The sequence below is a fragment of the Biomphalaria glabrata genome, chromosome 7 (genome assembly GCF_947242115.1).
Source record: "Biomphalaria glabrata chromosome 7, xgBioGlab47.1, whole genome shotgun sequence".
Classification (NCBI taxonomy): domain Eukaryota; kingdom Metazoa; phylum Mollusca; class Gastropoda; family Planorbidae; genus Biomphalaria; species Biomphalaria glabrata.
In genome coordinates this window covers 31784298-31798650 of record NC_074717.1, presented here as the reverse complement: position 1 = coordinate 31798650, position 14353 = coordinate 31784298, and the positions used below count along the sequence as shown (strand labels likewise).

Here is a 14353-nt window from a genome sequence, read left to right as displayed (position 1 = left end):
TATTTCTGATATTGAAAGCCAACAAAATGCATATTCTGAGGTATCTACAGTGCATTTTCCTGCTATTAAAAAGTTTTATTTCAAAAACCTAATGTGCTATTCTTACTGACTTAGACCCTCCCGCGCCGTTTGGCGCATTAGCCGTCAAGCTGTTTCCATAAAAATCGGTCACTGATAATGTCTAAAGCCTCTTCCCACCTGCCATGAGGACCTCAATGAATGAGTGGCGTCAAGTTGTACTAGGATATCATTGCAACTCTTCTTATGCGTAATCCATTTTGTCGGAGAACATGTCCCGCAAACCTCATGCGTCGCTCTCTCACAATCTTACTAAAGGGTCGACTCCCAGTTCGGCATAGGATTTCCTTGATTTAAACCCGATCTCTATAACGGACTTCTAAAATCTGTCTTAGCCATCTTTGTTGAGCCACTGTACATTTAGTATTATTCAATTTCGGCAGATGACTATTCACTGCAGTTTATTAAGGGAGCCCTGCCACTGATAAAAAATGTGTAACCACTCTTGAATACGCTCTTGGAATTAAGTGACTGTAGTTTGCTTTAGATTTTATATCCAAAAGAGAAGTTTTATCGTCAAAATCATCTGTTGGGGGTTTTCCACCTCAAAATGCTCTGTAGGGGGATCTTAAACTCAAAACCATCTGGAGGGGTTTTAAAATTTAAACAAACTCCATCTGTAGAAGAGGGGTTTAAACTCAAAACCCCCGATTGGATTGGCTACGCTCAAATAATTTTAGTGTGTAATTTGCTTTTTTTTTATATTGAAGAGGTATTTTTAGCATTAAACCCCTCTGAATGGGGGTTTAAACTCAAAACCCCTTTTGGCAACGCTCATAGCATTTTGAGTGCGTAATTTGCTTTTTTTCTTACACTGAAGATGTATTTTTTAGCCTCAAACTCCCCTGGCGAGGGTTGAAACTCAAAACCCCTTTGGCTGCGTTCATAGATTTTAGTGTGAGTAATTTACTTTTATTTATATTGAAGAGGTACTTTTTAGCTTCAAACTCCACTGGAGGGGAGTTTAATCTCAAAACCCCTTTGACTACACACAAAACATTTTGAGTGTATAATTTGATTTGTTTTTATTATTAAAGAGGTATTTTTTACCTTCAAACCCCGCTGAAGTGGGGTTTAAACTAAAAACTAAGTCAAAACCCATTTAGCTACGCTCAAAACATTTTGAGTGCGTAATTAACTTTTTTTATATTGAAGAGGGGGTTTATCGTAAATTTTGGAGGGGGTTTTAAAATCAAAATCTCCCTTAACTGTGCTCTTGGAATTAGGAGATTTTCGTTTGCATTTTTGTTTTGTTTTGTTTTATAGAAGAGGGGAGGGGTTAACTGCAAAAACCCCAAGTAGGGGGTTTAAAACTCAAAACCCCTAGTAGGGGGTTTTAAACTCAAAACCCCTGGTAGGGGTTTTTAAACTCGAACCCCCCTGGTAGGGGGTTTTAAAACTCAAAACCCCCTGGTAGGGGGTTTTAAACTCAAAACCCCTTTGGTTGTGCTGGGGCAAGTGATGATTTAGTATTAAAATCTTACCTAATATAACTAAAATCAAAGCAAAAAATCATTCACTAAATTCTTACCCCCCCCCCCACCCCTTTTCGAATTCATTTGGGGGGGGGGGGTAAGGGGTTTTAAACTCAAAACCCCATTGGTTGTGCTGGGGCAATTGATGGTTTAGTATTAAAATCTCACCTAAAATAAACAAAATCAAAGCAAAAAATCATTCACTAAATTCCGATCCCCCCCCCCCTTGGGGGGGATTTCATTTCGGGGGCGTTTGAACCCCAAACCCCCCCCCCCCTGGCTACGCCCATGCTTATCACAGTCGCAAAGGATATTGTTAAAGCTTTCTATTATATCTATATTTCAAAAGCTCTCAAGAAACTACCATATTTCTCTCCAAGTCTAGGTATCCCTGGGTTCAATCTGCTAATATTTATTTATCAGTAATTCTGTTAATTACGGGATTAACAAAAATATATGTGTAGTGTGAGACATTATTATGCTAGAATGCAACACGTGATTCAAGGAAGTCTGGAAGTGTATAATGTTAAAATGCGCTTCAGTGGCCTTTCATTGGAGGGATACAAAACAAAGTTGGCGGCCTAAAGGTTCGTGGTCGGGAATTCTATTCAATTCGGTCTCACCTGTTCTTGGACAACCAACTAGATTTAGAACCTTTTGTACCTAAATGGCATTTGATCATGGCTTGCCAACCTATGGCGCATGCGCCAAAAATGGCGAATTTCACAATTGAAAGTGACGCATTTCACCCCGAGAAAAACAAGATAAGGCACAAAACGATAACCAATTTTTAGGGAAAAGTACGTTTCACAGGAATTTAATTTACTGTTTATAACGAGGCCCGAATTCCCCGAAATGTTGATAAAACTAATCCGACCAAAAAAAACAAACATAAAAACACGTTGGTTTACTCATGCAGTGATTCCCAAAGTGGTCTATATAGACCCCCAGGGATCTACGACGACTTCCAAGGGGTCTTCGAAAGTTAAAAAAGGAATTTGGGGGTCTGTGAGATGTAAATGGGGGTCTAGGAAAGTGGATCTCGATTTAAGAAGGTCGTGACTTTAATTAAAATCTTAAAATTATGTAATTTACAATTATCTTATACAAATATTGATAATTTAAATTTTAATCCTATTGTTCGAATGAAAAATTATTTTAATACCTCATTTAAATAGCTTAATTTAGTCTATAGGGAATTTGTATTTAACTTGGCCAAATATAATTATAAAATTACACAGTGGTGTGTTATTTCCATGGCACACTTACATTGCCAATGTGTCTTTTATGCAACAAAGTTTTATTTTGACACTTTGAAACCACCTAAGTTAAAAGATCTTTTGAGACGATGCCACCCTGATAACGTGGATGAAGATTTTAAAAGCTTTTGAACAATCAATGATAATGATTGAACAATCAATGATAAAGTTGAGAACAGACTTACAGTGAACAAAATCTTTGCTTTGGTATAATAAAAAAAGAGAAGATGATGGTTTGCAAGTGTCTTAAAATATGTTTAACTTATTGCGAAATTCGGAAAACATCACACAATAGGCGATAAAATGATTTTTTCATCCACTGAAGAAGTTTTAAGAACTATTTTGTCCACAAACCTATATCTGATAGTATTACACAATTCCTCTAAGCAGCAAAACAATTCAAAGGCCTATTGTGGACGAGTCAAACTTGCCTGGTAATAAACATTTAGTATTGGCGAATGTTCATTTTAGTATGGATCAAGAAATCCTCGAAAAAAAACTTCTTTTTGCGAAAACTGATAAATAATATTGAATGTTTTGAAGGACTACTTTTAGGATGTAGTTTCTTTTTGCTGTTTTGTTGCTGTGGCTAAAGATTGAATAAACTGACTTTTCTTTGTTTATTTCCATTTTCCATAATTTTGAATATGTGGAGATAGTTGTGAGGGCTCTATTTAGTTTGGATCTAGTCAGCACTGGATATTTCTCTGTAGTCCAAATTAAAAGGTCGTCTGCATAAAGTGCCTTATTGACCGAAATGAGGTCCGAGAGGTCATTCATGAAGATTAGAAAGAGAGTGCAGCTAAGGGCTGAACCTTGTGGTAGTCCTTCTTCCAAACTTTTTTTACTAGAGATGGCACCTTCGAATCGGGTTTGGATGGTTCTGTTTTTTAAGAATGCCCTGATCCAGCTGTACATTTTTCCATGGATGCCCATTTTTTTCATCTTCAAAAATAGACGTTTTCTCCACACTCTATCATAGGCTTGCTGCAAATCTATAAATACTGCTGTAGTGTGCTTGTTTTCATGAAACCCTTCTACTGTGTCCTGGATAAAACGAAAGAGGTGATCTTCTGTTCTACTTGCTTTCCTGAAGCCAGCTTGTGCATTGTGGAGTGAGCAAGTACTTTCTAGCCACCAATAAAGTCGGTTATTGATCATTTTTTCTGCCATTTTGCCAATGTTGGATGTTAGAGATATTGGTCTATAACTTTTTGGGTCTCCAGGTGGTTTATTTTTCTTTAAAATGGGTATTATGTTTGCGGTTCTCCATTCCTGTGGTATGTCTCCAGTTTTCAAAGGCCTATTGTGGACGAGTCAAACTTGCCTGGTAATAAACATTTAGTATTGGCGAATGTTCATTTTAGTATGGATCAAGAAATCCTCGAAAAAAAACTTCTTTTTGCGAAAACTGATAAATAATATTGAATGTTTTGAAGGACTACTTGAAAGAAAAAGCACTCCCTTTAACTATAATGTCAGTAGCTATGTGTGGAGCACCTTTCATGGTTGGGTTTTATTGAAAAAAAGGTAGAATTCTTAAATATCTTCAATGTATTATTAACGCAGTTAACTGAAGCAACACGCCATTACTTGCTCAAATGTGTTGAGAAAATGACAAGGACTTTCATCAGTTCGTCCTTCACACTGAAGTTCGATGGCTGTCGAAAAGCTTTATTTAATTTTTTTTTTAGTTTTGACTTTGTATCGGAGCTCTTGGATGTCAAAGATCTAATTTTAAATTTAAATTTAATCGGACTGAAATCAGACATTGCTTATTTAACAGACTTGTTTCATAAATTCAATGAGGTTTACTTACATGTGGCCATAGGCGTAGCCAGGATTTTTTTCGTTTTTTTGTACCCCAATCCCCTTCACAGCTACGCCCATGCATGTGTTTGTTATTACTGTTTTCAGTCTTCACCTTAAATACGTTAGACATCATTGAAAAAGAAAGCACATTGGAAGTTCATAAATCAGAAAAAAATACAATCCAGCAATATTAGCTAACCAGTGGGTCTACCAATACTGGAAAACATGACAAGGGGTCTACGAGCCAAAAAAGTTTGGTAACCACTGGTTTAATGTAATTTTTTGCATTGAAAGTGTATAACAGTGATTCCCAAAGTGGTCTATATAGACCCCCAGGGGTCTACGAAGACTTCCAAGGGGTCTACGAAAGTGAAAAAACAAATTGGGAGTCTATGAGATGTCCAAAGGGGTCTTTGATAATAGATTTCATTTAAGCAGGTCGTAACTTTAATTTTTACATCCATAATGTAATTCTTCACACTAGATGTAATTTTTACCTAAGTTAATCACTTGAATATTTATCCTGCTATTCAAACGAAAAATTGTTGTATTTAATTTCAATACTTATTAAAATAACTTAATTTTGTCTACATGTAGGCCTAAATAATGTTTAACAAAAAGGAATGTAGACTGTACAGCGTTGATTATTTAAAATTGTTCAATCTTTCCTTGTCAATCAAGCGGTTGCTGATTGCCTCTTTTATGACCATATGAAACTAATCACGCTGGAGGATCATCTGCGACAATGTCACCCTGATAAAAAGATATAGATTTGAAAAACTTTTAAACATTCAAAGATAAAGTTCAGAATAGACCCACAAAATCTCTATTCAGCATCATATAGATGGTGGTTTGTGAGTCTTACATCTGTTTACTTATAGCAAAATAGGGGTGTGGTGGTAGTGGTTAAGCGCTTGGCTTCGTAATTGGGGTCCTGGGTTCGAATCTCGGTGAATTTTGAATTTCAAGACTTTAGGTCTCCCATGAGTCCACCCAACTCTAATGGGTACCTGACTTATGTTAGTAAAAGTAAAGGCGGTTGGTCGTTGTTCTGCCCACATGACACCCTGCTCGTTAACCGTTGGCCAAAGAAACAGATGACCATAACATCATCACAGTGTCTGAAAGAGGAAATTTACTTATTTATGGCTAAATGCTATACTAATTATATTTATTTCAACCTATTTTTAGATTATTTCGCCCCCCCCCTCTCTAGTATGTTGGCTGATTTGGTGGGTGGGGCGGTGGCAATGGCATCAATCCCGCTCCCCCGCCATAAACTTTCGAGTGGGCGGAGGTCCAGCACTTAAATCAATTCCTGTGAAGTGCCTGGAGAAAATAATGTTAAAACATCTACTGAAAGAAGTCGAAACACGTCTCGACCCGCACCAGTTCCATGAGATTTTTCATCCTCATTCAACACCATCCAACCACATCGCATGATAAAAAAAACTCTCTGAATTGAATGTTAGCGAAAACATACAAGCTTAGATTCTAAACTTTCTTATCAAACACCCACAATATGTAAAAGTGAACCGGCATGTGTCAGGCACGAGAGAGCTTAGCACTGGAGCGCCGCAGAGGTGCGTCCTGTCACCAGTATTGTATACCATATACACAAATGACATTCAGAGCTCATCAGCTGACACTCCCCTACCGCCCCCCCCCCTCCTGGATCCGCCAGTGGTCTGGTCTTTGGTATAAAAATCCTTGGATTATTTAGTCAGAGCAAAAGAAGCTGATTTAAGTAATTCTAAATATATGTGGTTGTTTTTTTTTTTAATATTCATCAGATATAAAGACAGAATGGCAGAGATCATGAACAGTTCAGAGTACAAGAAAAACAACGAACTCGTGGCCCAACAGCTTTGTGAGTCTTACGTTCCGGAATACGACATTCTCCAGTTGTCTAAGCTGTATTTCATCAACAGGTCAATCTTAGAGTACAATGGGTTAATTGCCTACTGGTTGTTTTTTGTTTTTTTCGCTATCTTCTATATATATAATTCTCTTCTTCCCTCAAGAGTTTGGACGAGAAGTAAAGGAAAGATCACACTTCTATTTCTGCGGATAGTCCACGAGAAAACAAGAGTAGTATTCACACTACGGATGACTGGCTGCGCGCTTGACTGTCGTTTAAATTTATCAAACCCTGCCCGCTCCCATCCCCCTTTGTCTTGCGAGAGGTTTGGACTAAGAAGTAATCTACTATATATATATATATATATATATATATATATATATATATATATATATATATATATATATATATATATATATATATGTAAATAGCAGGGCCGGACTTAACCATTGTGGGGCCTGTCACAAACCGCTGTGCGCCCACAACCGTTTGTGTGTGTGTAGCAGAACAACCGCAGTCCACTACCATGGCCTTAGTTATTGTGGAAAGTTTTAAGTTTGTTTACTGTTATTTATATTTTAGATCTAATGTCATTTTTTATGTTTTAATATATTTTAATTAGATTTGTTTTATTATTGGAAGGGTAAATAAGTATTTTTTTTGTGCTTTAATGTTTATTTTGTTGTCACGGGACCAGAAGACCTAGGCTACAACGAGGGCGGGGTGATCTGGGAAATTTGGGGAAGGGCACTGGTCAGATACCGATGATGCATGTAGACGTAACCACTGAGGTTATGCGTCACTGATGATGCAAGGGGACGTAACCACTGTGTTGCGGTGTAGTCCACGTGGGAGATTTTTTGCTCTGGAAACAAACGGACAGTGGGTTTTGTAGAGCGGACGGTCGTATTTCCCGTTTCTGCTTGTCTTCTTAATCTGGTCCGAGAAAACTATAGCAGAATCTAACGTTCATAGTCATTAGAGATCTGAGTTTAGTTTTAGTAGTTGATGTACCTGTATGTAAACGTTTTATTTGGAAGATTCTATATTGTGTGTAAATAAAGTTACAGTTTAACGTTATAGTTTCTAACTATATTCCGGTGTTTAGTTTTATATCTTCATTATATAGACAAACACCAAAATCGCGACAGGGCTAAAGCCACCAAAGTTCCAGCGTCAACAGTCGGGCCTCCAGAATCACCCTAGACAACTACCAGTTCAAGCAGGCGCCAGCACACTGCTAGCGTCTTGTGACAGGGCCCCTATGTGAAACGGATTTCGCTGGGCCAAGTTTGGGTAGGGAAGCGGGTAATAAAGGAAATTTTAGAGTTTGTATTTTCTAAATTCATCTATGCATTTTATTCATTCTTTACTACGTACAGAATTACTTTACGAGCCTTGCGTGTAGCAAAGTCATACAGTATACAATAATAATTCTGTTTCCTACATAGATCACGCTCAATGGCAAGAATTACCAAATGTTTCAATTTATCTTTGAGAATTGTTGACCTCAAGTAATGCTGATGCATAATGCCGCGAGTAAGATTGGCGTTTTTCATATTGAATAACACCCCAAAATGAAAATGTGTGTGTATATGTTTCCGTATATTTTAAGGAATTTTTGTATATTTTGTGATTTCGGGAGATTTCCAGGAGCTCCTGGTAAATCGACAGGAGGGGCGCGGGATATCTCATTCAAATCTGTTTTAAGTTATAAAATGGTTTAATTTAATAATTTATACACCTTGAATTAGAGCGAATTCTATGAGTATGAAAGTGCGGGGCCCACTGCGGTCGCTTAGGTTGCAGTGGCCTAAGGCCGGCCCTGCAAAATAGAGGCGTATGCTACGCCGCAGGTCGACTAGTAAATTTTAAAGTTGTTTTTTTTTTTGTTTTATCTGGAAGAGTTTTTTTCTCAACTAAAAAATCTATAACAAAATCTACGATCTATCAAATCTTCCATCCATTCATTTAAGAACTTGACCACACCTCATGATCTATCAAATCTTCCATCCATTCATTTAAAAATTTGACCACACTCCATGGTCTATTATTTCATCCATCCATTCATTAGGAACTTGACAACATTCCATGATCTATCAAATCTTCCATCCATTCATTTAAGAACTTGACCACACTCCATGGTCTATCATTTCATCCATCCATTCATATAAGAACTTGACCACACTCCATGGTCTATCATTTCATCCATCCATTCTTATAAGAACTTGACCACACTCCATGGTCTATCATTTCATCCATCCATTCATTTAAGAACTTGTCCACACTCCATGGTTTATCATTTCATCCATCCATTCATTTAAAAATTTGACCACACTACATGATCTATCATTTCATCCATCCATTCATTTAAAAATTTGACCACACTCCATGGTCTATCATTTCATCCATCCATTCATTTAAAAATTTGACCACTTTCCATGATCTATCATTTCATCCATCCATTCATTTAAGAACTTGACCACACTCCATGGTCTATCATTTCATCCATCCATTCATTTAAAAATTTGACCAAACTACATGATCTATCATTTCATCCATCCATTCATTTAAAAATTTGACCACACTCCATGGTATATCAATTAATAGATTCATCCATTCATATAAGAATATGAAAACCAAGAGGAAACTAAAAATGCCAGTGGCTTGGAAGACCAAACACCAATGCAGATGACACTATTGTCAATTTAAAATCTTTTAGCCATCTACTTCTTTTTTTTTTTTTTGTTTAACAGTGGCTTTTCATTTTGTTTGCATAATAGATTTTGATTTTTATTCAGCGCTCTTTGAATTTTGTAGCTGAGCTTTTTATAAGTCAATTTTTAATGACAAGATGAAATGGTAACATTAGCTTGGCCAACACCAAATAGTAACATTAGCTTGGCCAACACCAAATTGTAACATTAGCTTGGCCAACACCAAATTGAAACATTAGCTTGGCCAACACCAAATTGAAACATTTTACATTTGAAAGAATGTTATTAGTCCAACATTTCAACAAAATAAAAGTTATAGAATTCATTTTAAAGTAGAGAACGTTTCTTGCTCTCACTATGTCTCTCTCTCTTTATCTCTCTCTCTCTCTCTCTCACTCATTCTAACACACAAAACATTGTCTTCCTTAAAATAACAAATTATTAACTATTTGCCTGTTTATATTTTTCAGAACCATTACTGAAAATCCATTCCAAACAAATTTCTTTATCTGGTTAGATGGAGGCTATGGCCACGGACGGGACATCTATCCAAAAAACAGACTCTGGTTTCCTAAAAATCTATTTGAATTCGCGGATCGGGCAACATTTATGGAGAGAACCCCTGGGGTGAAGAACCTTGAAGAGAAGCAAAAAATTCTTCACAAACTTAGTGTCAACGCCATGCCTGGTGGTTTCTTTGCAGGTGGCAGCAAGATTTTGTCAGCTCTCTATGCCTTGCAAGTGCGACTTGTTGAAGAGTGGATGAGCTCTGGAATAGTGGACGATGACCAGACAGCCTATATGTTACTGTATTACAAGAACCCATCCATGTTTCGTCTAGTGCCTGCAGACTGGTTTGACGTTTTCAAATTGTTTAATAGTGAAACATCCTGACAGATAAAACGTTGGTATGTTAACAAGCTGTACAAAAAAGGCTTCAGTCAAAGGAGAAGTTTTTAGAGACTTTTGCAACAAAAAAACAAAGGCATTTTAGAGACGTCTGTAATATAACAAGATGTATTCTTAGAAACATCTGCATTTTAACTACGCAAAATCACAGAGTAAATTATTTTTCTACAAAAAAATGGTAATTTTTGTAACAGATTTTTTTACTTAGCTTATGTGGACCACAAGGTCTGAAAGGGAAACTTTATTTTTTATGTGGACAAGTCATTAAAAAGAAAACACTTTTCTCAAAAAGTAGAAGACATTATTTATTTATTTTTTGATTTCTTTAAATAAAAAGAATTATGGTAGGATTGAAAATCTATTTGTACTGCTCTTCTAAAAATACAATGTGTCTCTGTCAAAAGATTCTTTAATACAATTTTTGGTATGGTCAACTAACAAACAATGTCAACAAAATTAATGAGTTCTGAAGAAAACAGGAAACAAAACATTTAATATTTCTTAATTAATTGGACGGATTTAAAAACAATAATAAATCTTAACTAATGTTTATTTTGTCCAGCTCAGATTAAAAAAAAATTAAAATATCAACATTAAAATATCAACAATAAGATTATCTTAATTGATAATTTCATTGTGTTACATCTTAGCTTTTAAGTCCACTCATAATAATTATTTCAAAACTAAACTATTCATTCAACAACATTAAATGACTCACAAATACATTCTGATTGGTTGGTTCAACAGGAGAACAATGTAAGTTCTCATGAGATTAAGAAATCTTTTTTTGTTTTGTTTTTTCAGAAATATAGATCTAAATCTAGTTGAAACAAAATGGAAAGAAATTTAAAAAAAAAAAAGTTTATGCTAAGGCCAGAAGGCAAATTTACATTCAGGCTAGAGACACACACCCACATAATGTTCATTGATGTCACTTAACAAAAATCTGTAATTATACATTAGAAATAGGACAGAAATAACAGCACCAAGGTTAGAGTTCACAACAAATCAGATCAGCTGTGGAATGAATGCTGATTTTCGATTTTAAAAAAATCCATGATATCAATGCTTGCATAAATGCTTTTATAAAAGCGCATCTGATATCAAAACAATAAGATTTCACTATACCATAACCCATAAAAAAGGTCATTTGTACAAATTGGTATTAGAATGTATCTAAAAAAAAATATATTCTTAATGTATAAAAATATACCGGATGCCAACATCATTGAAAGGATGGAGCAGCATCACACACTCCAAGGTAATCAATGTCACCTGTGCAAGAATTAGTTGCTGCGCCATCTAAAGATTCATAGATATTCATATGATGTCAGCTCAGGGAGCCTGCTTGTCTTTTGTTCTGGTGTGGCTACCTTACAATTTAAGTTTAATGATACTAATAATCTTTGATATCAATAGGGACTTTACAATTTGTGCAATACATCTAAACAAAACATTATAACTATAGAAAACAAAATATATGTGAAATGTTTATATCAGGTATATATGATTTAATTGCAAAGGGAACAAAGGAGTTTTTGTGTCTGATTGTCTTTGTTATTGGTGTCTTGTATCTTGAATTTAATAAAAAAAAAACTCATTCTATACAAACTTGGCTTTAAAAAAAAGCTGATTGCAACAATTCAGACATACAGGAGGACTCCAACTACTGGGAGTTATTTTCAAACATGAATGACTGCTATCACTAAAGTGTTTTGTTGGATCTCTTTTATTTCCATTGAGCCTTTCAAAAGTTCCAGTTTTAATGTGTCAGCCTGAATATAAACATATATATATATGAGATGTCTGAAAAGTAGCTGTGCAGTAAAGAACATTAAGCTAAGATTCTGAAGGACAAAAAGAGCTAAAGCAGTTTCATTATAAAAACACCAAAAAAATGTTGTGGGGATACTGCCTTTTTGGAAAGGCAGCAGAAGAACAGAAACAGCTTACCCCATAGCATGGATCCCTGTACCATATGTCTTAAGCCACAAGCAGTGCCTACAAACTTACATTTTTAATGAACATAACATCCATTTACAATATTCTAACAGCTTAAAAATATATACAGGTCTATTGATAAAAGACAAAAAGAATTATACAATATGATACAGCATTCACACTGCTATTGTTTAAATGGATCTTTGGAAGAAAAATATTGTTAACCATTTCCTCAGACATACCAAGCAATATAATGATTTTCTTTTTTATTCTATTAAGTACATGTGTTTAGATTTCTTACTACTTGAGAATCACTGATTGCTTATTGGAGGTGATATTCACTTGAAAGAATGTAGTCTCGTACTGAAACTGTACAACAAAAAAAACTAGATGAGGAAACGTTCATCTACTAATGTTTTCTTTGCCAGATTTTTCTTCCCAGCAGTGTCTCGTATCAAACAGATCAGCTTAAAAAAAGAAAAAAAGAAAACATTAAAAAATTTGAATCTTCAGTTCTAAATTTCTTTATCTTTATTCTGTTTTTTAGCTTCATTTAAAATGTTCCACAAAAATTGATAACTTCCTATGATCTAATTTATTTTTTTTTCTATTTCAACGAGTTTTAAAATTAGTAAATCTTTAAGGTCATTTTTTTTCGTAATGGTAATAATATTATGAAATTAAGCTACAGAATGTGAATAGTATCTTTAGGAATAAAAGAAAATTTAAGCGATGAGCATAAAGTAAGTGTGGACAGATAGGGTTGACCTGCAATTTGAAGAAATTATTTCAATCCTAATATCCATAATAAAATTAATTAACTGAAATATCAAGAAAATAATTAAAATTGCGGCTGTTCTAGAGAGTTATTTTAATGAGAGGAATTACCTCTGAAATTATGTAGGTTATGATTCCAGCCAACACAAAGTTGGTAAATATCAAGTCGACTATACAGAATAGAAGCACATCAAAGATCAGCAGCATTAACTCATTGCCATAAAACAAAACATTGTCAAAGGAGTGTCCATTATCTGCAACATTAAAACAAAACATTGTCAAAGGAGTGTCCATTATCTGCAAAATTAAAACAAAACATTGTCAAAGGAGTGTCCATTATCTGCAACATTAAAACAAAACATTGTCAAAGGAGTGTGCATTATCTGCAACATTAAAACAAAACATTGTCAAAGGAGTGTGCACTATCTGCAACATTAAAACAAAACATTGTCAAAGGTGTGTGCATTATCTGCAACATTAAAACAAAACATTGTCAAAGGAGTGTCCATTATCTGCAACATTAAAACAAAACATTGTCAAAGGTGTGTGCATTATCTGCAACATTAAAACAAAACATTGTCAAAGGTGTGTGCATTATCTGCAACATTGCAATCAAACTAGAAAGTAATTTCTTAAAAATTGTGACTGGGATATGTCAAACTCATGTGGAGTTTTTTTATCTCCCATTGGGCACCTCCCCAGCTGGCGGATAGGGGAATGCCCTCCAGATATGGTGGGTACCGGGGAAATAAAATAAAATATTCAGGGTAGACCAAAAAAATCTTCTGCCTTGCAGAAAGTGGAGGGAACCACAATAGCTAGGGCACCTTAACCAAAAATAAAGGCAGCTATCCAGAGAACTAAAAAAAAATTGTTAAGAAAACTAAAACACATATGAAAAACCGGACCAATCACAATGAAAAAAAAACCTATACCTGGAAATGGACATGACTTTTGTTTTGGGACAGGAACATACTAAGCCTTTTTAGAGCAGGTGTGCTAGCTCAACTTACTGAAGTGCTGAAGAAATATAAGATACCACTCATAAAACTACAGAAAATAAGGTGGAAAGACTCTGACATTCTCAGAACTAAGGACTACACAATATTTTATGGTGGTGGCAGCGCCAACAACTTAGGCACAGGATTTGCTGTTAAAGTGGAAATGGTAGGAAATGTTATCGGATTTAAGCCTATTAATGATAGACTCTGCCTACTATGTGTAAGAGAGAAATTCTTCAACATAACATTTATAAAGGATCCTGCCCCTATTGAAGATACAGATGATTACACTAACAAAGTCTTCTATACTGGATTGGAAAGAATTTATGATGAGGCACCAATGCATGGCATCAAAATAGTACTTGGTGATTTCAATGCCAAAATTGGAAAAGAAACAACATTCAGACCAACAATCGGAAAAGAAAGCTTACATGAAGAGACCAACAATAATGGTCTAAGATTTGTCAATTTCCCCTCAGGAAAAGGAATGTCTATCAGCAGCACTTATTTCCAAAATAAGAAT

At 35.3% G+C, this 14353-nt stretch overlaps 2 protein-coding genes across 8 annotated transcripts in view; one reads left to right on the top strand and one right to left on the bottom strand.

The window, feature by feature from the left end:
- Positions 1-10412, top strand: part of LOC106079488 (protein HtrL-like) — a 45510-nt gene extending 35098 nt beyond the window's left edge. For 5 of the 6 annotated variants that reach the window (XM_056036981.1, XM_013240654.2, XM_013240655.2 and 2 more), the window contains exons 4-5: positions 6418-6555; positions 9673-10412. In XM_056036981.1, coding sequence (XP_055892956.1) covers positions 6418-6555; positions 9673-10096 — 562 coding nt within the window. In that variant the 3' untranslated portion in view covers positions 10097-10412. The remainder of the gene's footprint in view (positions 1-6417; positions 6556-9672) is intronic. The other variant, XM_056036982.1, reaches the window with a different exon arrangement.
- A 235-nt stretch (positions 10413-10647) lies between these two features.
- LOC106079487 (meckelin-like) overlaps positions 10648-14353 on the bottom strand; it is a 30948-nt gene continuing 27242 nt past the window's right edge. The window contains exons 21-22 of one of the 2 annotated variants that reach the window (XM_056036978.1): positions 12941-13083; positions 10648-12519 (exon numbers count right to left, since the gene is read on the bottom strand). In XM_056036978.1, coding sequence (XP_055892953.1) covers positions 12439-12519; positions 12941-13083 — 224 coding nt within the window. In that variant the 3' untranslated portion in view covers positions 10648-12438. Of the gene's footprint in view, positions 12520-12940; positions 13084-13289; positions 13342-14353 lie in introns of those variants that run through there. The other variant, XM_056036979.1, reaches the window with a different exon arrangement.